The 26,691-nt window shown below is 41.7% G+C and overlaps 1 protein-coding gene across 2 annotated transcripts in view; it reads right to left on the bottom strand.

Moving 5' to 3' along the window:
- Positions 1-26,691, bottom strand: part of dus1l (dihydrouridine synthase 1-like) — a 117,816-nt gene that overhangs the window by 79,957 nt on the left and 11,168 nt on the right. Inside the window, exons 2-3 of one of the 2 annotated variants that reach the window (XM_080043487.1) lie at positions 18,506-18,757; positions 18,112-18,220 (exon numbers count right to left, since the gene is read on the bottom strand). In XM_080043487.1, coding sequence (XP_079899613.1) covers positions 18,112-18,220; positions 18,506-18,742 — 346 coding nt within the window. In that variant the 5' untranslated portion in view covers positions 18,743-18,757. Of the gene's footprint in view, positions 1-18,111; positions 18,221-18,505; positions 18,812-26,691 lie in introns of both variants that reach the window. The other variant, XM_080043486.1, reaches the window with a different exon arrangement.

Here is a 26,691-nt window from a genome sequence, read left to right as displayed (position 1 = left end):
CTCTGTACCGTCACTCTGGGGCGATGTCGGGCTGGTTGAAAATCGCCCCCAGCGCTCTCATAGACATCAATGTAAAACTTTTTTTTTTCAAACGGCAAGCCTCGCAATGCAATCTCTATGGGTTCCGGGGGTGCTCGCCCTAACGTGTTGTCGTCATACGTACAGTAAACAATAAACCAATTACAGTGACTGATACAGTCACATGTCCAGTATGCAGCCCAGAGCGGTCATATTCAAGACCAACACAACTTTATATCAACTCAGGCTAGGCTGGCAAGCTACTTACTTGATCGGACTCGGACTAGGTCTTTCCCAGACAAAATGTGACCATCAAGCAAGTATCTACCAAGATGGATTGGGGGATCTTATAAACGCGGATTTTCACGGGGCTCGTTTGAACGGCTAACGAGGCTAGCAGGATGCTAATGCGCTAACGCTCTGTCCTGCTGCCGCTGCATGATGATATGGACTGTATACTGGCTTTTTATCCATCCTGATGGCAGCACAGAGACCGCATGGATAACTTTGGGTGTCACCCCTATGCATCATCTCTCAGAAAAGGTAAAACAAACATTAAACATCAATCTGCATATACGAGCCAGCGCCGTTCAACAGCTGATCGGCTATTGAACGGCGATCAGCTGTTGATCGTCGTTTAGCTGACAGCTGCTTTCACCGTCCGACATAAACCCGCCTACCAAGTGCTGTAGACAGTAGTAACCCAAACCAATGTGATGATTAGCACTGTTAATGTTGCACATGCTATGCCAGCATCCATTTTTGTCTCCTAACTTTTAAAGGAAGCCTATCTGAGGAGCACACTGGTAGATGACAAGTTATCTGTGATGGCCACAGCCGGATAATTAAATCATTTTAGAGCTAAAATAATTTTATTCAAGAAATTAACTAACTTAATTTCCAAAAATACTGTACAGTGCAATGCTTGTCTAATGTTGCCAGAGTGGTTATGCCAGATGAACAGGAAAAACAAACAGTTAAATGCAATATGACATTGTCATATGCTATCTGATTTAGGTTAATTTTGGGTCATATTTCCCATCATGGCAACAATTGCCCCCCCTGAGATTATTGTCAGGAGCCGCCACTGCTCCTATACAACCATATTTAACGGCCATTATCTCAACATTCGTTTTTTTCAATACTCTGAACCAAAAATCTCAACTTCTAAAGCACTTGCATCCACTAAACTTTCCATAATCTTTCTTAGAACTATTCTCAAGGTTAAATGTCTTATGAGTGATAGATTTTGTTCGGAAAAATAAATGCCAAAAATACAATTACATATACAGTCCCCTCCAGAAGTATTGGAACAGTGAGGCCAATTCCTTTATTTTTGCTGTAGACTGGAAACATTTGGGTTTGACACCAAAATATGAGACGACCGATCACCATTTCAGCTTTCATTTCCAGGTATTTACATCTGGATCTGAAACACAACTGAGAAGGTAGCATAATTTGTAAAGGAACACCACATTTGTAGGTGAGCAAAAGTATTGGAACAGATAGACTTAAAATAAGTTAAAGTAAATAAGACTTAATATTTTGTTGCAAATCCTTCACTTGCATTAAAGCCACTACCAGTAAAATGGCACGTTGGCGGCCCCTTTGGACAAAAGCGGTAGTATTTTTACGACGCCAGCTGTCGTGAAGCTGTTTCCTAGCTTGCGCCGGGCGTGTGAGATTCAAATGATCAGGAAGCAATATAGTGCATGTCCGTGTGTTGAAAGTGTGAGGGCACCAAACTCTTTTCGGCTCCGTGAGAGTGGTAAGTGACACAGCATCAACTAATGCCAGTCAGTGCTACACACACACCTGATTGCAATGAGTTGATGCAGTGTCACCTCTCACGGAGCTGTCAGGATTTTTAATTCTCAATAATTAATGATGATATATCTCCATCATTAATTCATTTAATCAATATATCTTATATAGCCTAACTAACAATTAATCATTGATAAACATATGATATAGAAAGTCGTAGAACTCTATACTGCGTTAAAACGCTCCTTCTGTAAGAACTTAGACATTTCATGACATACTGATGTACAAATTTTGACTTTCCCAAAGCCTCGAGGCCAAGGAGTATCCCTTTTTAAACAATGGCCCTCTGTAAGCTCGCTCACATGGTAGTGTAGCAACAGATAAGACACCTTATTCTATCAAGGACACAGCTCAGGCGTTTCACTCCCCATATGGCAGATTCAACAACCCGGAAGACGAAAGAAGAGGATGATCCAAAATAGACCAATCAAATGCATATCTGTACTTGTATAATGTGTTGATGAAGAGAGAGACACTTTACTTTTTTGGCTGTTCGCTTGACCTGCATAACTGTAACCTGCTGAACATCATTTTTCATTAAATACCATAGAACTTTTTTCGTCTGACTCCTCGAGCATTTTTGCATCTTCCATTCCTCTTAAGAAACGAATACGTGAATTAATATTATAGTTTTATTAAATTGGTGACCCCGACGTCCTAAAGAGGGGGAAGAGAGGAGGACGAGCCTCGACCAGCTGGTCGGGCCTGGAAGCGGAGCCTCCACTCAACACATCAGCTGACAAAAAAGAAAAAAGGTAATTGAACACCTGTTGTTTTTTAAAACCAAAGTTCATATTTGACTATGCCAAATTTTGTTGAGTGGTGAGTCTGAAGCCGGGTCCTAACAGAGTGGTATAAATTTAAGTTAGTTTGAATTTTTTAATTTGTTTTGGAGAATGAAAAATGATGTCGGCAGAAGCAGGAAAAATTCTGGCATATGTGTTTTGTTTATGTGCTAATGTCTGTCCTTTCTGTGCTTTTGAAATGCTGGTTAATTATTTTTCCCTAGATTACAGAGCCCGGGTTGATTTGTGTTTGATAAAATGATTATGAACTGCCAGAACCTGAATTCGGATACAAGTGTTTGATGTATGACATTTGTTATGAGGATTATCTAATCCGCGTCAGTTTAGCGAGGAGACTCCTCATTTATTTGGATGTTCGAAAACGGTTATGTAATTATACAGCGGGCTGACCAAACGCAGTGGATGTTTGAAACAGGGGACTGTATCCTTGTGTGGGAAGGTTTTAACAGTTTGCACAGAGCAATGAACGGAGTAAAGATGTGGGCGGAAGCTGCTCTTCGTGACAAAGTCTATTTTCTCTGTCTTTCTAAATAGATTGAACTGTTTTAACCAGTTATTTGTCTAGAAGAGTGACTCTCTGAGCGTGTGTTAGGACATGTTTTAAGTAGAGCTCTGTGTTATAAATAAATATAAAATTGTAATTACGTGGAAGCGCGCTTTTTTCTTCGTCGGCGACGGCTGCGTAGAGGGGAGGGGGCTGAAACCGTAGATTACACAGGACGGCTGGCAGGGTTGGACAAGCCCATGTGTGGGGTTAATGTTTGACAATAAGACTCATGTGTGGAGTTACGAAAAATAATGCTTTTGGCGTGGGCTCTGTAATTTTCTCTCACACCAGCATGGAAATAATTGTACGTTATATAACTGCATGTTTATGTATTTGTCTAGTGTTTGCATGTTATTTATTGTCTACCTCAGAACAGATACTAACAGAGTATTACCTCAAACACGCACACACACGCTGACGCTGCTAAACACATCACACACACACACACACGCTGACGTCCAAACATCACACACACACGAAGCCTGCGGAGAGTTCTCATTGAAATGCGCAAAAGTGGCACTGTTTTACAGGACTATTGACTATTATCAGATTAAAAGGAATAAATGTATTGTATAATCATGCATAGTATTATATAGGTCCCGTTTGAATAAGATACTAATGTAGTTGAGTTCACTCTCACTCTGAGGGTTCTCTTTGAAAAGATCTGCCCCAAGCTCTGTGAGCTTTAAAGTTTTGTTTCATAAGGTTAAATACACGCTTTGTGGTATTTCATTTAATATAGGGCCGTGATTATAGACAATGAAGATAGATATCTCAATTTAAAGGTGCCACACGTTTTTGATGTTTGTTTTTTGATTTATTTTTTAAGGCGTGGACTATCCTTCTAATATCTCAAGTTAAAGGTACTCCAGACGCAATAGTGTCTTGATTGTTAGACTAATTTTGATGTGAAAAACATATAAATGTGATCAGCTGTGTTTTTAAAAAAGAGTTTCTTTTGAAAAAAGAGGGAGAGATAAATAGTGTCTTCTCGAAATGCATGGTTGATGAACTAGTAATTACCAAACATTAGTAATTATACTGTGTAGTGTGTATTATTAGTGTCGTTAACTTTCTTTTCTTTTATCCCTTTTTAGGCCCCAGGCTTGTTCTAGTGGACAGTTGGTGGGTCTTATCTCTAGTTGAAGGCAGCGATCGCTCTGACAACACAAAAAAAGGCAAGATATCTTAGTTTTGACTGATATCTCTATAATTCAAATTCAAGGGGAACACTTCTTTATTTTTATTTCTAGGTTTTGTTATTTCCCCCCCTAGCAAAAGATGTACAGTTACGAAATTGAGGAACAGGTATGCCCTGTTGCTTCCCCTAACACTACCTCATTCCCACCTGCAATGACCCCGAGATGCCTTTGTCTCCAAAGACAAAGACAGTCACCTACGGAGGAGGACGTTGCTGAGCACATTAAGAAAAGACTTGATAAAGTTAGGGCTGGTCTGGAAGAAAAAGAGGGAGAAGCGACTGGGAGCCTGCTCGTCGACACCCCTCCCATGGCCACACCGAGCCCTCAACCAGGCCCCAGTGGCACCGGTCCCTTTATCCCCTCTGTCATGCGAACCAGAAGCATGGCTAGATCTACATCAACACCTGGAGTCCCCACTAATTTCCAAATGCCACTACGTGTAGCAGCTACTGGAGCACACGTCTACACGCCTTTTGCCCATAGAGACATTGAAACACTCATTGAGAAGCTTCCTGAACTCACAGGAGGGGCTGGACAGTGGATCAGACAATTCGAGAACTTGACTATGGGAGATAGTCTCTGTGCAGGTGATCTGAAGGCCTTACTAGGTCGAGTAGAGGGCTCTGACATGGCATGCCGCCTCCTCGTCAATGCAGGAATACTATCCTCCACATCTGACAGCACTCCCCTGAATACGTTTAGGGCTCCTCTATGGACGGCACTACGTGAGCAGTTTCCTACAGAAAGAACTATCACTGACGTGGCGGACATTAAGATCAACAAGGGCGAGTCAATACTGTCCTTCTTGAAGAGAGCTGCTGAATTATGGGAAATGCACACAAATGCAAGACACGATTCAAATGAATCCATGCAAGCCCTGTGGAGGATGCAGTGTATCAAAGGACTCCCTGAATCCGTTCAGAAAACACTGGGTTCATTGGAGCCTTTCGACAATAAGAAATTCACTGAGTGGAGGTCCACCGTTGCACACTACTATAAACTGTGGCAAACTAAACAGGACAAAAAGGAGGAGGAGATGAAAGAGCTGTCTGAACGCCTGTTGAAGCAAAAGGTGGAGGAGAATGACAAATCCAAGTCTAAGAACAAACAAATGGCTGTGAGATCTCAGTCCCCACCCCCTGAGCAACCTGCTCCCACCTACTATCAGAACTATCAGAACCCACAGCCACAGCAGAACCAATACCCCCAACAAAACCAACGGAATAATAACAATGGCAGGGGGCGCGGCAAGTATAATGGAAAAGGGAATGGAAATCAAAGCCACCCGTGTTATGTCTGTAAGGAGGAGGGACACTGGGCTAGAGATTGCCCATACGTTAAAGAAACGATTCAGCGACGAGAGCAGCAGCTAAACCCACAACAACAACAAGGTGGAGGCTTCAACGATCCCTACCTGGGTGGAAGAAGGGCATATGGAGGATCTGGAACTCCCTGGAATACACCAGCCAACTATGCCCCTGGCCAAAGGTCCCAATTCCCCACCCAGAGGCCTAATCGGTACTAAGGAGACCCAGAGACTGATCTCCCCTGTGCCCCCAACAGGCCTGTTCTGCCCACAAACATGCAGAACTAATAGTAGCCTGCTAAAGCTATACCAAAGACAATAACATGCCAGTCCCATTGTCCATCCCCTGGATTTATTTTTTGTTTTTATTTTATGATTTGGCCAGCTGTGTTCCCCTTTGAATTTAGCCATATACACCAGTGATTAGTTTACTGGACCCTTACTGAGTTACAAATTAGATAACGTTTAGATGCTGTAGGTTAAAAATTAATTGACCCTTGACTAAAGCACATTAGGATGCGTTTAATATTATTTGCAGACTGTTTTGTTTTTTCCTTATGTTTTAGGTTGTAATAACTCCACAGGTTGTTTTAGTTTCTTTCTTTTTTGGGAAAAAGAGGGACTTGATTTACTCCGAGTTAAGAAGGAACTTCAGTCAGTGAAGTGTTCCCCACAGTAAAATTTTCCTTTTGTTTTTGTAGTATTAAGTTTTACACTTAATGGTGTAAAAAGAGGGAAAGTATATAGGTTAAAATTAAATAGGTTATGAAAGCTAACCGACACCCCGCTGCCAATGACAACCTCTACAGGTACACACACACATACTCATACACACAAACAATTCACAACACATGAATTGCTGCTAGCCTAGGACATGAGAAGAGGGAGGTCATGAACCTTCTTTTGATGTCTGGCAAATTAACTGTTATATGTTAATTGTCTGTATTAATTGTCTGTCTGTACTAATTGTTTGTCTCAAGTTTTGTGTTGACCAGGTCCAGGTGCAGTTGCAGGCTGGGCCAGGGTCAACTCCTAGCAAGGCTCCAAATAGGAGTGTGTGCGGTCCAAAGTTCACATTCACAGAGAAGGTGAGCTTATGACCCTGTGGTGAAAAAGGTACGCAGTAAATTGAACGTACTATAAGTAAAATGTAAGTCTGGAGCTATAGACACCACTGACATTGTGCACCTCATCTCCACGACCTCTCTTGAAAGAGGTTTGATTAAAAATTGCAACCAAGTGTGGCTCTAAAATGGATAAGTTAAAACTGATTGTCTACGAAGAAAAAAGCCATCACAAAATTTTTTTTTTGTTAAGAAATATGTTCACTAATTATGTGAACTGCCCTGTTTTGATAGGCCCAATCTTAAAGTAAATGTATGCTCTGACTGTTCCCTCAGAGCCAATGACCTTCTGATTGCATATGGTTGTTTGAAGTTAATGAAATGAATCACCCTTAGTAAAGTTAATTCACACTTAGTATGTGAATCTAGAAATGTTAACCCTTTGTATTTGACTTAGAATCTCTGATTCCATGTGTGGTTGTGTTAATCTTTTGAAAATCTATGTGATATATAATCATGTGTTTCCCTTTCTTCCAGATTGAGATTAGCCACTGGTAAACACCCATCATAGACTGGTAGCTTTTTATGATTTTTGTAAGCAAATTATACCTGGATAAAACTGACAAAATGATTCATGCCTAGTGTGGATTTTGTATTCTGTTTTTTAGACTCATTTTAGATGCTGTAACAAATGCCACTGATAGTGAAAGTTTAAATTGTTTAAGTTAACTGTTTAGTGTTGTTTTTTCCGTGTGTAGCGAAAATTAACTTTTAGAGGTGCCCACTCATATTATATATATTAGCTTAAATCAGCACGCACTAGAATATACACATACACATAGAGGCCCTAGATGAATGGAAGTCACTGCTAGGAGGTTTGAATCCCCAGACAATCTTATTTCGGTTGTCTGCATAATATGCTATAGATAGCAGAAGTGACACGATGGAACTTTGGCTGACCCTGCACAAACACAAATTCTTACATATACAGTATTACAACACATTCTTGGATAAATGTATGACTGACTCTGAGTTTTCCTAGGTATCACCGATTTCCCTTTCAGTAATGTGTGTTGATTTTTACTTTTGTTGTTTATTTAGACGTATTTTCCTAGTTAGAAATAAGTTAGAAACGTGATAAATGTAAGCCACTGTGTCTAGTGAATCTTTCTATGCTACGTGCTAAGGTCTCTCTGTCCATTGTAGTGTATGCACTACCGCATTTTGTGAGACAACCATTGATGTCTCCTAGAGCAGATGCTACTTATCTGCTGAAGTAGCTCCCTTCTCCTTATCAGCTGCCCTTGCTCAGTGTAGCTGTGTATGTGCCAGACTCTGACTCTAAGGTCGAAGAGTTTGTGCAAGAATCCACCCCAAGGACTGCTTCTTTGTTCTAGTTATTTCCCTATACTGCTTGCTAGGTGAGAACTAGACTTGTATTGTTCTAGTTTAAAATCCTTTATTTTAGCTTTATTGTTAACACACTAAAAGTGTGTTAAAAGAGGGTTTGTCAGGATTTTTAATTCTCAATAATTAATGATGATATATCTCCATCATTAATTCATTTAATCAATATATCTTATATAGCCTAACTAACAATTAATCATTGATAAACATATGATATAGAAAGTCGTAGAACTCTATACTGCGTTAAAACGCTCCTTCTGTAAGAACTTAGACATTTCATGACATACTGATGTACAAATTTTGACTTTCCCAAAGCCTCGAGGCCAAGGAGTATCCCTTTTTAAACAATGGCCCTCTGTAAGCTCGCTCACAGGTAGTGTAGCAACAGATAAGACACCTTATTCTATCAAGGACACAGCTCAGGCGTTTCACTCCCCATATGGCAGATTCAACAACCCGGAAGACGAAAGAAGAGGATGATCCAAAATAGACCAATCAAATGCATATCTGTACTTGTATAATGTGTTGATGAAGAGAGAGACACTTTACTTTTTTGGCTGTTCGCTTGACCTGCATAACTGTAACCTGCTGAACATCATTTTTCATTAAATACCATAGAACTTTTTTCGTCTGACTCCTCGAGCATTTTTGCATCTTCCATTCCTCTTAAGAAACGAATACGTGAATTAATATTATAGTTTTATTAGAGCTGAAAGACTATGTGTCCTCACACAAAGCGAATGAACGAGAGACGGCAGTTAGTATGGATCACGATGAGGTAATGTGTTTATGTTGTTGTAAATAATGACTATTTCAGATGAATAATGGTCATCTGATGATGCTGGTGACGAGGCAAAGTAAACTTTGTTTGAGTAGGCTACCGCTCATTCATTTAGGAGTAAACACTGCAGTCTAGGTTCGCTCCGTGAAATTGTGTATACGTTGCTTGGCAACGCCCTCCCGCTCGCCTATCACTCTCCCTTTTAGCTTTTCTTCATTGAATTTTCTTTTTTTTCTTTGATGGTTCAGCCCCGTTATCAGTCATTATGACGACAAATAACTGTCTCAAACAAGGCTCATGCTCCCCTTCCCTCACCTGGAGGGATAGGCTTCTCAAATCACGTTCCTGCGCCACACTGAAATCTGCGACCAATAGGGATATGTGACCATAGAGCAAGCACGCGTGAACCGAAAATCGGACTGGGTGTGCGACCAGACCAAACGCAGTAATAAAAACTATATAAAAACGCATTTCTTTGCACTGATGGTCTCGTTTGCTGTTAAAGGTAATTTATGATTATGAGAGGAAACATGAGGCTGTTTAAAAGATATTTAAATGTTACTCGTAGCCGCTTTAACTGTTTCAAGCCCATTGACATCACAAAACTTTTGCATTCTTCTTTTGTGATGCTTTTCCAGGCTTTCACTGCAGCCTCTTTCAGTTGTTGTTTGTTTACTCTCTTCAGTCTCCTCTTTAGCAGGTAAAATGCATTCTCTATAGGGTTTAACTCCGGAGATAGATTTTGCCCCAGATTAACTCCTTTTTTTGTTTTTGCAGTGTGTTTTGGGTCATTATCTTGCTGCATGATGAAGGATCTTCCAATCAGTTTGGTTGCATCTTTCTTTAAATTGGCAGACAAGATGGTTCTGTAAACTTCGGAGTACATTTTGCTGTTGCCATCATGTGTTACATCATCAATGAAGATTAATGAGCCCATCCGAGAAGAAGCCATGCAAGCCCAAGCCATGATATTGCCTCCACCGTGTTTCACAGATGAGCTTGTATGTTTGGGATCATAAGCAGATCCTTTCTTTCTCCAAACTTTAGCCTTTCCATCACTTTGGTAAAGGTTCATCTTGACAACAACACAGTAACACATGATGGCAACAGCCAAATTAACTCAGAAGTCTACAGAAACATTTTGTCTGCCAATTTAAAAAAAGATGCAACCAAACTGAATCGAAGATCCTTCATCATGCAGCAAGATAATGATCCAAAAAAACTGCAAAAAAATAAAAAATAAACAGTTCATCAAGGGCAAGAAATGGAAGGTTTTAGACTGGCTAAGTCAATCTCCAGACTTAAACCCTATAGAACATGCATTTTAACTGCTAAAGAGGAGACTGAAGAGAGTAACCCCCCAAAACAAACAGCAACTGAATGAGGCTGCGGTGAAGGCCTGGAAAAGCATCACAAAAGAAGAATACCAAAAGTTGTCAATGGGTCACAGGCTTGATGTAGTTAATGCAACCGAAGGATTTGCAACAAAATATTAAGTCTTATTCACTTAAAGCTGGGGTATGTGATTTCTGATTGGTCAAAGTTAACATGAGCTGACACTTTGACCAATCAGAGCGAGGCTCCGATTCTCTGTTCTTATTGGCTGTTGGGACTGTCCATTCACTTTGGCACAACTTTGTTGGTGTAGAGCGTGTCAGGGAGGGACCATAGGGGAGGGACCAAAGAGAACAAGTGGAGCGGTTGAGGTATTTGGATTCGAATCTTTATTCCAACTGCCATTTTCTCCCCAAATCCTCCACCCCAGCTTTAAATGTATTTAAAGTCTATCTGTTCCAATACTTTGCTCACCTAAAAATGTGGTGTTTCTATACAAATAATGCTATCTTCTCAGTTGTGTATCAGGGGCCGTATTCACGAAACATTTTAAGGCTAAGAGTAGGTCCTACAGTGCTGATTTAGGAGTAATTCTCAAAAATAAGGGGCGTTTCACTCCTAATTTTAGGACTGTAATTCACAAAGCATTTTATCGCTAAAACTAGCTCCTAAATCTATGAAAAGCTAAGAGTCTTCGAGAGTCCTAAGTCACTAAGAGTAAATCACAGACAACCATTTGATGGTGTTTGAGAGATTTAATGATAGTGAGCTTTATAAAAAGGTACCTTTAATAGCTGTAAGGGTTTAATGATCTTAGTAAAGCTATATTTAGAAAGTATAGACACATTTATATATATTGTATTTATATAAAAACTATTTATTAAGTTCCTTTTTCCTGCAGTTGCTTTGGGTTTATGATGCACTAAAAGTTACTGTTGGTGTCACGTTTGGATTTAATTTCCTACTTGAGTAGGCCTATATGTGGCGCTTCGCAGCATCTCCTCCGTTCCACAGGTCCGCTACTGTATAGTTGCGCGTCTTGCCTTTTTCCTTCCGCTTGCACTTTACGATTTCGCCGGCTGTTGTTTCTAAATTGTGAATTTCCTGGTTTGTCGCTGTCTGACTATTGCTGCATAGTCGCCGTTGAGAGAAATACAGTGAGAGTGCATGGCGTGCAGCTGAGGATTTTTTTCCCGATTCAAATCATTGTAAAATTTTAAATGAATCAGGCCTATGTGGCGCTATTGTAGGCTAATTGTGAACGAAGGTGTGGGAAACCCTGCAGTATCTTGGTTTCATGTTAAATCAGTGTCACTTGTCATTAATTGTACATAAAAACTCTTTACTTTAATACAGCGACACAATATGGATATCTCCCACAGTGTTTCTATCATAAATTCACTCTTAGGGACTCATTCCCTCTCAGCCAATCACTGTGGGCATAGAAGGAATGAACATGACGTCATCCATAGCAACAGGGTCAACCACGCCCATTTGTCTTAGCTTAGGAGTCCCTCCCATTCCTTAGTAAAAGTTGGTCTTATCAGCTTTGTGAATAGGTTTTAAGAAATTACTCCTTACTAAGAACTTTTAGTGCTCCTTAGGAGTACTCTTAGCGCTAAGATAAAATGTTTTGTGAATACGGCCCCAGATCCAGATGTAGATACCTGAAAATGAAAGCTGAAATGTTGATCTGTTGTCTCATATTTTGGTGTCAAACCCAAATGTTTACAGTCTACAGCAGAAATAAAGGAATCGGCCTAACGGTTTCAATACTTTTGGAGGGGACTATAAATAGTATTTTTGAATTTATAACATGAAAAAAGGTAATATCAAAGATTTGTTAAATAAAAACTTTGGACACTAATATTTCATAAATAAAGTAGGGCTGTCAAGCGATTAAAATTTTTTATCTAATTAATTACAGGCTCTGTGATTAATTAATCTAAATTAATCGCATACTTATATGACACTTTTATGCCTGTTTATAAACAACTGTACAGGTCCTTGTCATATAATTAGCATATTGTGATAAAGTTGATTATTTTCCATAATGTAATGATAATAATTGAACTTTCATATATTTTAGATTCATTGCACACCAACTGAAATATTTCAGGTCTTTTGTTGTTTTAATACTGATGATTTTGGCATACAGCTCATGAAAACCCCAAATGCCTATCTCAAAAAATTAGCATATCATGAAAAGGTACTCTAAACGAGCTCTTAACCTAATCATCTGAATCAACTAATTAACTCTAAACACCTGCAAAAGATTCCTGAGGCTTTTAAAAACTCCCAGCCTGGTTCATTACTCAAAACCGCAATCATGGGTAAGACTGCCGACCTGACTGCTGTCCAGGAGGCCATCATTGACACCCTCAAGCAAGAGGGTAAGACAAAGAAAGACATTTCTGAGCGAATAGGCTGTTCCCAGAGTGCTGTATCAAGGCACCTCAGTGGGAAGTCTGTGGGAAGGAAAAAGTGTGGCAGAAAACGCTGCACAACCAGAAGAGGTGACCGGACCCTGAGGAGGATTGTGGAGAAGGGCCGATTCCAGACCTTGGGGGACCTGCGGAAGCAGTGGACTGAGTCTGGAGTAGAAACATCCAGAGCCACCGTGCACAGGCGTGTGCAGGAAATGGGCTACAGGTGCCGCATTCCCCAGGTCAAGCCACTTTTGAACCAGAAACGGCGGCAGAAGCGCCTGACCTGGGCTACAGAGAAGCAGCACTGGACTGTTGCTCAGTGGTCCAAAGTACTTTTTTCGGATGAAAGCAAATTTTGAATGTCATTCGGAAATCAAGGTGCCAGAGTCTGGAGGAAGACTGGGGAGAAGGAAATGCCAAAATGCCTGAAGTCCAGTGTCAAGTACCCACAGTCAGTGATGGTCTGGGGTGCCATGTCAGCTGCTGGTGTTGGTCCACTGTGTTTTATCAAAGGCAGGGTCAATGCAGCTAGCTATCAGGAGATTTTGGAGCACTTCATGCTTCCATCTGCTGAAAAGCTTTATGGAGATGAAGATTTCATTTTTCAACAAGACCTGGCACCTGCTCACAGTGCCAAAACCACTGGTAAATGGTTTACTGACCATGGTATTACTGTGCTCAATTGGCCTGCCAACTCTCCTGACCTGAACCCCATAGAGAATATGTGGGATATTGTGAAGAGGAAGTTGAGAGACACCAGACCCAACACTGTGGATGAGCTTAAGGCCGCTATCGAAGCATCCTGGGCCTCCATAACACCTCAGCAGTGCCACAGGCTGATTGCCTCCATGCCACGCCGCATTGAAGCAGTCATTTCTGCGAAAGGATTCCCGACCAAGTATTGAGTGCATAACTGAACATAAATATTTGAAGGTTGACTTTTTTGTATTAAAAACACTTTTCTTTTATTGGTCGGATGAAATGTGCACATTCTTTGAGATAGGAATTTGGGGTTTTCATGAGCTGTATGCCAAAATCATCAGTATTAAAACAAAAAAAGACCTGAAATATTTCAGTTGGTGTGCAATGAATCTAAAATATATGAAAGTTCAATTATTATCATTACATTATGGAAAATAATCAACTTTATCACAATATGCTAATTATATGAGAAGGACCTGTATAGGCTACCGTTCGTCTCTCTCTCTCAACTTCTGTCTCCTCCTCTCAGCGAGGTTTCTACATTAAATACACACACACACACACACACACACACACACACACACACACGGAAAAAAGACAGGAATATCTGCTAGGAAGCGTGTGAGGGTGTCCGTTAGCTGGAGACGATCGCAGCTAGCAAACAGAAGTGAGACGGAGGAAGATTGAGAGATAGCCTACTGTTTTGAACCTACACTGTTAATTAGGCACCCACTAAACCAATAATGCACAGACACTGCGGAGAATAACATAAAGGCCAGGACACACCGGCCAGATAATCGCCGTCGTAGTGTCGGTAGGGGGTCGGGACACAAATCTGTTTGGTGTGTGCCATGACGTCATGTTCAATCGGCGGCCGACTGTCTTTCATTTGAAGCAATTTGATTGGTGGAGGGCTAGCGAATCAGTGAAGCCCGGAAGTGAGGCGGGTAGCACAAACAGCTAACAACAGCTAGCCATCGTTTTAATGTGTTTGTTCGCTTCGTTTTGAGAGTACTCACATGCATCAACCCTTGTTGACTGCTCGACACCATGCTCGACACTCTCTGCTAAAAATTGTGCTCTTATGGTCCATAAATATAAATACGTATTTCTATCTATGTTTATGCTCTAGAGAGCTGTCCCATCATTTCCGGCTTTCGTATTTTTTCGGGCCACAATACAGATTAGCGCCGCCTGCTGTTGTGGAGACATTACGTCCCGCGCAAGCGCAGAGCGTACGGAAAATAAGCAGTCGTCTCAGTGTGTTTTTTGGCCGCGACGGGAAGACTGGAGCTTCCTGAAACGGCGACTCCATTTTTTGGGTAGTCGGAACGAGTCGGACTGGTGTGTCCTGGCCTTTAGACGTATTCCTACCTTCATGCTTATTTTCCCGGAGCAGCCCATAACACATCCATAGAGCCCTCTCTATGCTTCTTTATTTACTGTTTAATCCCGTGCGGGTCGTTTCCGCAAGCTACAAGTGCAGCTCTGCAATCGTCTCACCTCTTTTGCACCGGGTCAAAGGGCAATGTAGAAGTGCGAATAATCTGCGTTAATTTTTTTAATCGCGTACATTTTTCTGTGATTAATTAATCGAAATTAACGCGTTAATTTGACAGCCCTAAAATAAAGATTTAAACTTTGGCTTAAATCAACATCTAGATTTTTGTTTTTTGAAATATCAGGGGTTAACACTAAGGTTTCAAAAGCACTTGCCCATAGGGAAAGTACAGGTAATGTTTTACTTTCCCGAATGTCGTGTTCACTTGCCCAAAAAAACTGTTAAACACTGATATACATAGGCTAATTAAATTATACATTTTAGCGAACCTTATCTCTTAAATGCAAACACTGCTTTCTGTCTCATCCTGACCACATACAACCAACAACAATTCATATAAGCCTAGATATCATGACATCACACTACACCAAGCGCTTGGTCCTGCTGCAGCATTGTAAAAGGGCCTCTTTTTGCCATGCACCTGGCCTGGTTTTGGGGGTCTCAGAAAACTCAGTCTAGCTCAGAGTCAAGCTGAAGGTAAGCTTCCACACAAAAGTGTTCAGAAAAATGTAACTTATTTTACTTATTTAAAACGGTCACATTGTGCGAAAAAGTGATAGTCTGCCATAAAATTATTAAAGTCCACCATGTTAAAGCTATTGCCCAGTTATACTGTAAGTAGGGAGGGGGATCATTAATTTCTATTCATATTGATACCATTATAAAGACTCCACAATCCAAATCTTTATTTATACTTTTCTATTATTTTGTTAAAAGAGAACTGGTATTATTGCTTTAATTGCTTATAAGATTAGAAGAGCTGAGGATAGGACTTTAAACAGGTCAAAATTCCATATTTAGGCCTCCTAATAATGGTCAGTGTTTCCCTCAGGAAATGTCTTAGTCAAGGTGGTCACTGTCTAGCCGTACAGGAGGCGCGGCGCAACGCGCCTCCTTATTTTGCTCAAAGATGCCAATGCGCACTAAAGAAATAGTTCTGTTTATTTGAATGACACTGACCTTACACTTGTGCAATTTTGTTTGCTATGTGCACATTTTGTGCAAACATGCAGACAAAAAAAATACAATTAAAGAAATTCTACTGTTTTGGTGCAATACCATGCAGACACACTAAATAAAAATAATGGACCATACACTTAACATGTGTATGCACATCAAAGTGCTTTTTAAAGTTCCTTTTTGGATGGGGGGCTGTTGTGAGATTATTGTGGACAATAGGCCTACTGTGATGCGATTAATTCATATATGGTTATTATTAGCCTACTTGCTTGATTTCTTTTTAAATGCAGAGGTTATTGGTTGTTTTGGAACATGTATTTCCAAATTTAAGACATAAAAATAAAACAGCATTTAAAATTCAGAAAAATGTCGGCCTACACAAGCATGCTGTTTGAAAAATAATTAAATTATTTAAATAATACAATGTGTTTTCCCCTTAAAATGACTAATGCATTTCAAAGACAGTTACAGTGTGCACTTCTGTAAACTTACTGAAAGGTGCCTGGGCCATCACTCTCATGCATGTATCAGACTTTTCTCTGCGCTGTATGAGCCGATAAGTTGTGTTGCCACGGTGATGTGGAGTCTTAAACTAGTCTAGCTTTGCAGAGCACTTCTTTCTGTTCAGCTAAATATATCCCCATAGAACCTCACTGCGTTTATTATCGCCACCGGTTAAATGTCGGTTTGCTGCTGCTCGTTTACTCTCCCACGTACATGCCGTAGTCACGCGCGGCACGGTCGCGCGCGCAGAGCCCCCGACACAGAGCAGCTGATAGTCTGAGCAGAAAGAAACGCTTGGAGACTTATGTGCACATTTATTTACCGCAAATCACGACCTTTCGCGCATTTCTGACCATGAAAAATCACACATCGCGCTTGCTAGTACATTAATTGTGCAGCACTAAAAATAAAAAAATTTAAGATTTAATTTATTTTATTTATTTTTTTTGGTTGGTCAGTAGTCAAGGCGGGGGGCTGGTTTTGCTAAGGCGGCCGCCTTAACTATAAAGCGCTGGGGGAAACACTGATGTTATATTGCTGGGGAAACAAGTTTTTCACCCAAACTGTATTATTCAAGCTTCTCACGAAAAACTAAAATTTCTTTTTTTCTTGATGTTACATTTGAACACATCATGATGTCATTTTATTGACCTGTGCCTAATAATCATTTTACTGAGCAGACCTGAACACATCACGTTTGAACCTTTTGCGATTTTTTTTTAAAGCCAACTAGTTCTTATCCTGCAGATTTTAATATGAATTTAAAAACTATCACATTTTTTAACTGCGGGACTTGCTACACAGACTCTCGTTTGCGTTTGTTGATCACCGCTGCTTTGAATGAATGATGAGACGGTGCCTAGCCCGTCTGCAGCATGGGCGGCAGCGGCTCAGCGGACGGATTTTTATTTTTTATTTTTTGGAGACAGAGTTGAAGCAGGTTGAAGGAGTTTCTTCAAGACAGTCGAAGGTACAACACTTTTACAGTCTATGATGCAGACCAGTGATGGAATAATTCGCCAAAGTAGGCCTAATTAGTTGAAGATGACCCGACTCTACTCGATATTTAAAATTACATCATGTGACCTACTGGACTCCATAGCGGTATCGATAAGCTCAAACGTTATTGATTTCTGGGGTTTGAATATAGCGGAACCAGGTCCGTAGCCTAATAGAGCCGGCTTTCGGAACGTAGACAGCGAAACTGCGCGCACACAGGCTGTTGTGTGTGTGTGTGTGTGTGTGTGTGTGAGAGAGAGCGAGAGCGTGATGCTGCTGGCTGCTGCGCGCAGCTGCTCAATAGTAGCCGATCTATTTTGTGTGAGTTAGCAGGGAAAAAAATGTTTTGCGGACTCTAAAACACATGAATAAATAGCTTAGACTACTGACAACTTATCTAAAATCCACTTGCCCGGTCGGGCAACCAAAAAGCAATATCAACTTGCCCGAACATTATTTTCACTTGCCCCGGGCAAGCGGGCAAGCGTTAGTGTCAACCACTGAATATGCAAATGTACATATAATCAACTACTGAAAAAATTGAAATACAAAAAGTAATTGTTTTGATGCAAGTAAAAACTGTCAAAGTTTCATGACTGAAACATTTGAGGGTTGCCCTATTCACCTGCAGTGTCTGGCCTTAATTACTGTTGAAAGTGTGCCAACCTCTCTTAGCGATCATCTGTGGACAGCCCAGGTTGAGGTCGATAGCGTCACAGTGGTCCTGGGCCAGCAGAGCCGCCTGGAGGAACACTTCTGGATCATTGGCACAAAACTGACACATAGAGAAGCAACACATGAACAACAGACACAGACTGGGAGGATTCAACAAGTGTACCAACATTCCCATTTCCTGTCCTAAAGTACAATGGTTGTCCTGCAAGTAATGTACCGTTATGTGTTGTAATCAACTGTCTATGGTTATGCTTTGGATCGACATTTATTGCTTTGTATTGTCTGTCTGCAGCTGCTGTTGCCAGCTATTTTTGCCCAAGACAAGTTTCCTTGTGGGCATTAAAGTTGATCTTATCTCTTTAACAATTTAAAGTGCTTGTCTCACCTGTGTGATTAGAGGCCTGTCCTCCTTACACACCTCATTCAACAGGTTCTCTCTCCTGTAGTTGGAGTCACGTACAAAGACCTGTGCATGTAGCATGGGTGTGTAGCAGAGCTGAGCCCCATGTCGGCGACTTAGCAGGCGCCAGGCCAGTTCACTCTGGTCCACCATGGGGGCCACCACATAGCGGGCTCCTTTCAGGGTCTGCTTCCAGAACTCAAAACCCTGGAGCTTGGCCATCACAGTTGACTACACCTGACCAGGAAAAGACAGAAAAGTATGGTTCCCTGCTTGGCAACACAATAGACACTGAAAAGAAAAAGGAAAAGAAAGTTTGTTTTTGTACTTCTTGTGAGCAACTATGTATCAAGTTGAATTTCAAGCTTATGACAACATACTAGCCTACTTTCCTACCCAAGAGTAGTTTAATACTACAAAGTTATTTTAATTTTTTGGGTCAGTAGTCAAGCTGGCGTTGTTAAGGCGGCCACCTTAGCCATAAAGCGCTGGGTGAAACACTGTATTTAAATCTCTCCAATATGCTAAACGAGTTTCTGTGATTTACTCTTAGTGACTTCCTCTCGAGGACTCCTATCTTTTCATAGATTTAGGAGCCAGTTTTAGCGCTAAAATGCTTTGTGAATTACACTTATCTTGAACAGTAAGGAGTCCTAAAATTAGGAGTGAAACGCCCCTTATACTAAATCAGCAAGTTAGGACCTACTAAGGTGAAGTAAGCAATTTATTTATGTTAAAGGGGACATATTGTGCAAAAACTCGGGTTTAAATGTATATTTCCGAGGTCTACTAGAAAAGGTTTTAATGGTTCATTGTTCAAAAAACCCATTAGTTTTCTACCATTTCCCATTTCGTCATCGCCTTTTCCAGCCTCTTCTGCTCTCTATCTCAAAAGGTTGGTATTGACATCTACCCCCCTTCGCAAAAATCTTAGTCTGCTCTGACTGGTCAGATCTACATGGGCGTACATGCACCGCCCTGCTCATTTACTCTATACCAACCTATATGGGCATGGCCCAGCTGTCAGTTTTGTTTACTTTTGGCCAATGCAGCATGGAGATCGATGTTACCATGTTTAGCTTCATTTCTACAGCAAATGTCAGCACACTTACCACTTCTAAACCAAAAGCTTTACAACTGAACCTGGTCAGGCAGGAGTCTGAGCTGAAAACTGTGAAAATTGCATCAAGATTTCTGGGTTCCCTGACATTATCCTCAGGTAAATACAGTTTAAATATGTCACAGTCAATAACAGAATATGAGCTAAGTATTTATGCAAAAACCTCCTAACTTGTAACATACAACGTTTTATGTATGTCTCTACAGGCTAAACTGGGGAATGATCTACAACCCAGTGGAGTGAAAAGGCTTTGGTTGTGAAGCCATGCTGAGGTAACATGTAAACATGTACAGTAACGAGGCAGGAAAGGAATGTATCATGTCAAGATTCACTGGAAAGGCATTATCTTTTGTAAAAAATAATTAGTCAGAGCTGCAAATTATCTGACACCCTTTCAATATCTAATAGATAATGTATAATTAGGGCCCGAGCACCGACCGGTGAGAAGCCCTATTGAAACCGCCAGGATTCTTATTCTTCTTCTTTATTATTAGGGCCCGAGCACCGACCGGTGCGAAGCCCTATTGAAACCGCAAGGATTTTTATTCTTTTTATTATACTTTATTATTTGTAGTCATTTTTGGCACTTTTCACCCCCTTCCCGTCATGCATAACTTGAAAAACTTTGGGTACCCATCAGACCTGCAAAAAATTGCAATGTATCAGTTGTTCAGGATTTGATCTCAAAAACGGCGCCCCCTATGGCCAAAAACTGTTCAGGAAATGCATGCTCAAAAATTGGGCTAGAAGCCTGAAATTTTAGGACAACATGTAATGGCCCAAGGCGCACATAAATGCAATTTTATATCCAGGGCCAAAATCAACAGGAAGTCGGCCATGTTGGATTTAGTGCCTAAAATCGCCAAAACCATAATTTCGCATTTCGACGAACTCGTCCTAGAGTTTTTACGCCAGGGACGTCAAACCACTGCTCAAGTACTCAAAACGCTTGCCCGATGTTAGATTGCGAAAAGATTTCATGATCACAGTAGTACCAGTGATCTATTGGGGGTCAAAGTTGACGTAAACATCATAATTAACGAACCTCATGAAACTTTAATTCATCATAACTCAGGCTGTGTTATACCTAGCTGCACCAAATTAAAAACCCAAGTGTATCTTTGCAGCCACCTCTTGAAGCCCCGCCCCAAAATCAACAGGAAGTCTTTTAATTTGAAATATGTGAATTTCTGGCTCGAAAATCATCAAAATGTTCAAAAATTAATAACTCCTAGCAGGAACATATTTAGAAAAACGACCACTGTAGGGACACTCATCTATCATGGAATATACACCACAAAAAATTTGGTTTGATTCCGAATAACTATGACGAGATGGGAGCCGATATTCGCCAAAATGGCGCCAAAAGTCAGAACTCCACATTACTCTGCAGGATTGCAGAGCAAAGTGGACTCATAACAACTTTTTGTGCAAAAAAAAAGATGATAGGGTACACGTCCTCCGACATGGAAGATGATATACCCGAAAGCTTGTTTTATCCGGAATAACCGTCTTGCAGAACGGGCGCCACATCCGCCAAAAAACATAAAAAATTAACCTGATGAACCCTTTGATTGATCATAACTCAGGCTGTGTTATACCTAGAACCACACAATGTTATACAGCAATGTACAATCCCAGTACGAACAAAAAAGCCTTTTGACGCCCCGCCCCAAAATCAACAGGAAGTGTTCTTTTTAGCAATATTCGCCAAAAAAACAGGAAGTTGGCCTAACTCCTCCATAATCTGTCTCATCTTCTCCAAATTTCTTATGGTCAATGAGACCCAAGGCCTGAGTAAGCCCGCACGCTAATATTCATATAAAGTGAGAGCGCCAACTGCTGGGTCAAGTAAATATTGCATGCTACTTATTTACCTCCACATCCTACACACACGATCAAATCAACTTCAGAGCAGCTCAGGGAGGTCTGGAGACAGTGATAACACGGGAAGCCGGTTCTATCCGATCCGTGGCCTTCGCAGTTTCTCGACATCATTGCCACGAAACAGGATGTCGCTGTAATTTCGCTCTGCACTGTCCCATGCGCTCCAAACTTCACCCGCCTGGTAAGAGGCCAGGCCTGAGGTCGTCCTCGCATCCGCATCAAGCGCGCCGCGGCAACTTCCGCGCTTCCGGCGACAGGTATCGCTGTGCCGCGCGCCCCGAAGAGGAGGAGACCGCGGAGCGTTCTCTCACGCGGTCGCCCGGAGCGCCGAGGACGGCCGGGACGGCGAGCAGCACAGAGGTGCGAGGGCCCGGTCATCACTGCTTGCAGTTTTAATTTACATTCAAGTCCTACACACTTGATCAAATCAACCTCAAAGCAGCTCAGGGAGGTCTAGAGACAACGATGACACGGGAAGCCGGTTCTCTCGGCTCCGTGGCCTTCGTAGTTTCTCGGCGGCGTCGCCACGGAGCCGGAGGTCGCTGTAATTTTGCTCTGCGTTGTCCCACGCGCTCCGAACTTCACCCGCCTGGTAAGAGCCCAGGCCCGAGGTCGTCCTTGCATCCGCATCAAGCGCGTCGCGGCAAGTTCCGCGCTTCCGGCAACAGGTATGAGGAGGAGACCGCGGCGCGTTCTTTCACGCGGTCGCCCGGAGCGCCGAGGACGGCCGGGACGGCGAGCAGCACGGAGGTGCGAGGGCCCGGTCATCACTGCTCGCAGTTTTAATTTGTAGTCATTTTTGGCACTTTTCACCCCCTTCCCGTCATGCATAACTTGAAAAACTTTGCGTACCCATCAGACCTGCAAAAAATTGCAATGTATCAGTGGTTCAGGATTTGATCTCAAAAACGGCGCCCCCTATAGCCAAAAACAGTTTTTCAGGAAATGCATGCTCAAAAATTGGGCAAGAAGCCTGAAATTTTAGGACAACATGTAATGGCCCAAGGCGCACATAAATGCAATTGTATGTCATTAGCCAAAATCAACAGGAAGTCGGCCATGTTGGATTTAGTGCCTAAAATCGCCAAAACCATAATTTCGCATTTCGACGAACTCGTCCTAGAGTTTTTACGCCAGGGACGTCAAACCACTGCTCAAGTACTCAAAACGCTAGCCCGATGCTAAATTGCGGAAAGATTTCAAAATCACAGTAGTACCAGTGATCTATTGAGGGTCAAAGTTGACGTACACATCATAACATACGGACCTCATGAAACTTTAATTCATCATAACTCAGGCTGTGTTATACCTAGCCGCACCAAATTAATAACCCAAATGTATCTTTGCAGGCCCCACAAAAAAGCCTCTTGAAGCCCCGCCCCAAAATTAACAGGAATCTTTTTAAAGTGAAATATGTGAATTTCTGGCTCTCAAATCATCAAAATGTTCAAAAATTAATAACTCCTAGCAGGAACATATTTAGAAAAACGACCACTGTAGGGACACTCATCTATCATGGAATATACACCACAAAAAATGTTGTTTGATTCCGAATAACTATGACGAGATGGGAGCCGATATTCGCCAAAATGGCGTCAAAAGTCAGAACTCCACATTACTCTGCAGGATAGCAGAGCAAAGTGGACTCATAACAACTTTTTGTGCAAAGAAAAATATGATAGGGTACGTCCTCCGACATGGAAGATGATATACCCGAAAGCTTGTTTTATCCGGAATAACCGTCTTGCAGAACGGGCGCCACATTCGCCAAAAAACATCAAAAATGAACCTGATGAACCCTTTGAATGATCATAACTCAGGCTGTGTTATACTTAGAACTAGGGCTGGGCGATATGACGATATCATATCGTGGACGATATGAAAGTGTCTACCGGGAGAGATTTGTCCATATCGTTTATATCGCGGAGAAAAAAAGTTAATGTGGCGGGAGCATAGATGGAGCGGGAAGCAGCTGTCCCTCCGAGTCCCTATAGTTACACTGCAGTTACACCGCCGCGCCACACAGGGGCTCTGCAGCAGAGTTCTGGGCTGCAATACAGCTTTTCTACCCGCAACAGAAGAAGCCTCATCTCTTGGGGCCTATCCGAAAACTTTTTTTTGCATAGGAAATTTCCTTTCCTATCGAGATGAACCGGAAGTACTCGGCGGATAGGTGATCCGAATTCTCCAAATGCTTAGGAAAGGCATAGGAAAGGAGCCTCGATTCATCCTTTAACCCTCCTTTAGCATAGGTTACTCCTGACCAACCTATGCTAAAGGAAAGGAGATCGTGGTATCCCATAATCCTTTACGGCGGCAAGATTTAAAGCAACAGGCCACCGCCGGAGTTTACCGACTCTACACGAATACGAACGAGAGGTAAAACAGAAGAGAGGAGAGGAGAAGAGAGAAAGATTTAACTCGGCTAAAACAAAATACCCCCCCCCCCCCCACACACACACAGGCTAAAGATAATAAAGAACTCATAAAAGACCAACATCATAATAGTTATTTTCGTAGCACATAATTTACACCATAAGAAAATAAAATACCAACTTCACATTTAATGAAGTTACTGGGGGCAGTTAATTTCAACATCAACACAAGTGTAGCCTCTTTTTATTCCACATGTGAATTGGGATATATGGGAGTGATTCTCACTCTGTTGGCGACAACTTGATTAAAATCAATATGAAAAGAACGCATGGATCAAACGAGCGCTTGTTGTGGTCAATTTTCGGAGAATAGGCTATAGTGTAGTTTCACGCTAGTGACTCACGTCAGCAATACTCGTCGTCGCGCAATGACGTCGGTTAGGAAAAGTGGAATCGAATTCATTTGAAACAGCGCTGTCCTTTCCTATGTTCGATAGGAAGCACCTTTCATCTCTCCTTAACCCCGATGACGTTTAGGGGTTAAGGCATAGGAAAGGAGGCTTATAGGTTAGGAGATTGGACTTTTCGGATAGGCCCTGGGTCTCTTGCTCTAGCTGTCTAGCTCATGGTCTAGCTCCGGTGCGCCAAGACTAACCAACTCCGTGTCACGGTGGCAGAGCAGCTGGTTTTAACGGTCAAAAATGTCATTGGGCAAAGGAAACTTGCTTGCTGCTTCAGCGGGCTGTTGCCGTGAAGCAGCGTTGGAAACAGACTTGTTTTATGCTGCAAACTACATGGGTTAGCTCTCGTGAGCTAGCTGGCTAATAATGACATCTTTAGCCTACTAGGGGCTTCACCCCGTGCTGTTATTGTTGGAGACAGCCAGCAAGGCTGGTTTTATGTAACTTTAAAACATGTCAAACTTGAAAATATTATTTGTGTTGAAGCTGGAGTTAAAGTATTACCAGACATTTGCTCATTAGTTAATTTTGACAGCTTTTTTAAATGAAGATGAGCAAATACTGCAGGAAAATTCAAGTCTTTCATTATTTTGATATAGGCTACTATAAAATGTAGGCTCTTTAGTTTATGCTGTCATTTTTATTTTGCACTGACTGACTAAAGCCAGACTGGTGTGGTATTTTGCACCAGTTTTTCTTTTGTATGGAAATTTAAATTCCAAGCAAAAGATGAAAATAATCTAATGTGATTAAAGTTCAGTACGGTTATTGTAATCCATTGAATTGTAAGGAAAAATACTATATCGTGATATATATATCCATATCGTGATATAAAATTACCTATATCGTGATATAAGATTTGGTCCGTATCGCCCAGCCCTACTTAGAACCACACAATTTTATACAGCAATGTACAATCCCAGTACGAACAAAAAAGCCTCTTGACGCCCCGCCCCAAAATCAACAGGAAGTGTTCTTTTTAGCAATATTCGCCAAAAAAACAGGAAGTTGCCCTAACTCCACCATACTCTGTCTCATCTTCTCCAAATTTGGTATGGTAAATGACACCCAAGGCCTGAGAAAGCCCAAACACTAATATTCATACAAAGTGAGAGCCCCATCTGTCAAAACGCCTTCACTGTAGCTTGGCGTCTTCGAAGTTGACGCCAAGTTGCTGTAACTCCACTATACTCAGTCTGATCTTCTCAACATTTGATAGGCTTAATGAGACCCAAGGCCTGAGTAAGCCCACACAATAATATTAAGAAAAAGTGAGAGCGCCAACTGCTGGGTCAAGTAAATATTGCATGCTAGTTATTTACCTTCAAGTCCTACACACTTGATCAAATCAACCTCAAAGCAGCTCAGGGAGGTCTAGAGACAACGATGACACGGGAAGCCGGTTCTCTCGGCTCCGTGGCCTTCGTAGTTTCTCGGCGTCGTCGCCACGGAGGCGGAAGTCGCTGTAATTTCGCTCTGCGTTGTCCCACGCGCTCCAAACTTCACCCGCCTGGTAAGAGCCCAGGCCCGAGGTCGTCCTCGCATCCGCATCAAGCGCGTTGCGGCAAGTTCCGCGCTTTTCGGCGACAGGTATCGTTGTGCCGCGCGCTCCGAAGAGGAGGAGACCGCGGCGCATTCTCTCGCCCAGAGCGCCGAGGACGGCCGGGACGGCGAGCAGCACGGAGGTGCGAGGGCCCGGTCATCACTGCTCGCAGTTTTAATTTGTATTGTGATCACTCATTTATAATAAAGTTTTACTGTTAAAAAATGTATTGTGTTGCTAACTGTCACTGTTTGCTTTGTGTAGTAAAGGATTACTTGAAACTCCCATTTTCATAGTCAGGATGTTGGACTAGTTTTCTGACCGATCTACATGCATTGACTTATAAGTTTTTTAATTCAACCCTTTATCTCTTTGAAGATTTCTTATAAAACAGTATCATTACATTTTAAAAAGACCAAAACCATACTTAAAAATAAAGCAGTTTATTCATAGCCAGTGAAATGGAAATATAAAGTGTATCATATAACAGAAGCAAAGCCATAACTTGTATGTAACTGTCCAGTTGTTGCTGGTGGGCCCTGAAGAAGACCACCTGTCCCACCCAGTGAACAGTCTCCTCTGATGGAACAGATAGTGTGGTCCGTCAGGTCACTCATATCTGTAAAACATGACAAATTCAATGTTATATCATGTAGCCTAGCTGAAATATACATCATACATCTGTAGTTATGGCAAAGCTACAAACTAATGAAAATATATTTTTTCTTATTATTAAATAAGATAGGCTACTAATAAGTTCAGTATAGCCCTTGCTCAAGAAGCAA

The sequence above is a fragment of the Ammodytes marinus genome (genome assembly GCF_949987685.1).
Source record: "Ammodytes marinus genome assembly, chromosome: 16".
NCBI classification, from domain to species: domain Eukaryota; kingdom Metazoa; phylum Chordata; class Actinopteri; order Uranoscopiformes; family Ammodytidae; genus Ammodytes; species Ammodytes marinus.
The sequence above is the reverse complement of the archived record's forward strand: the minus strand, read 5'-3'. Positions and strand labels throughout refer to the sequence as shown.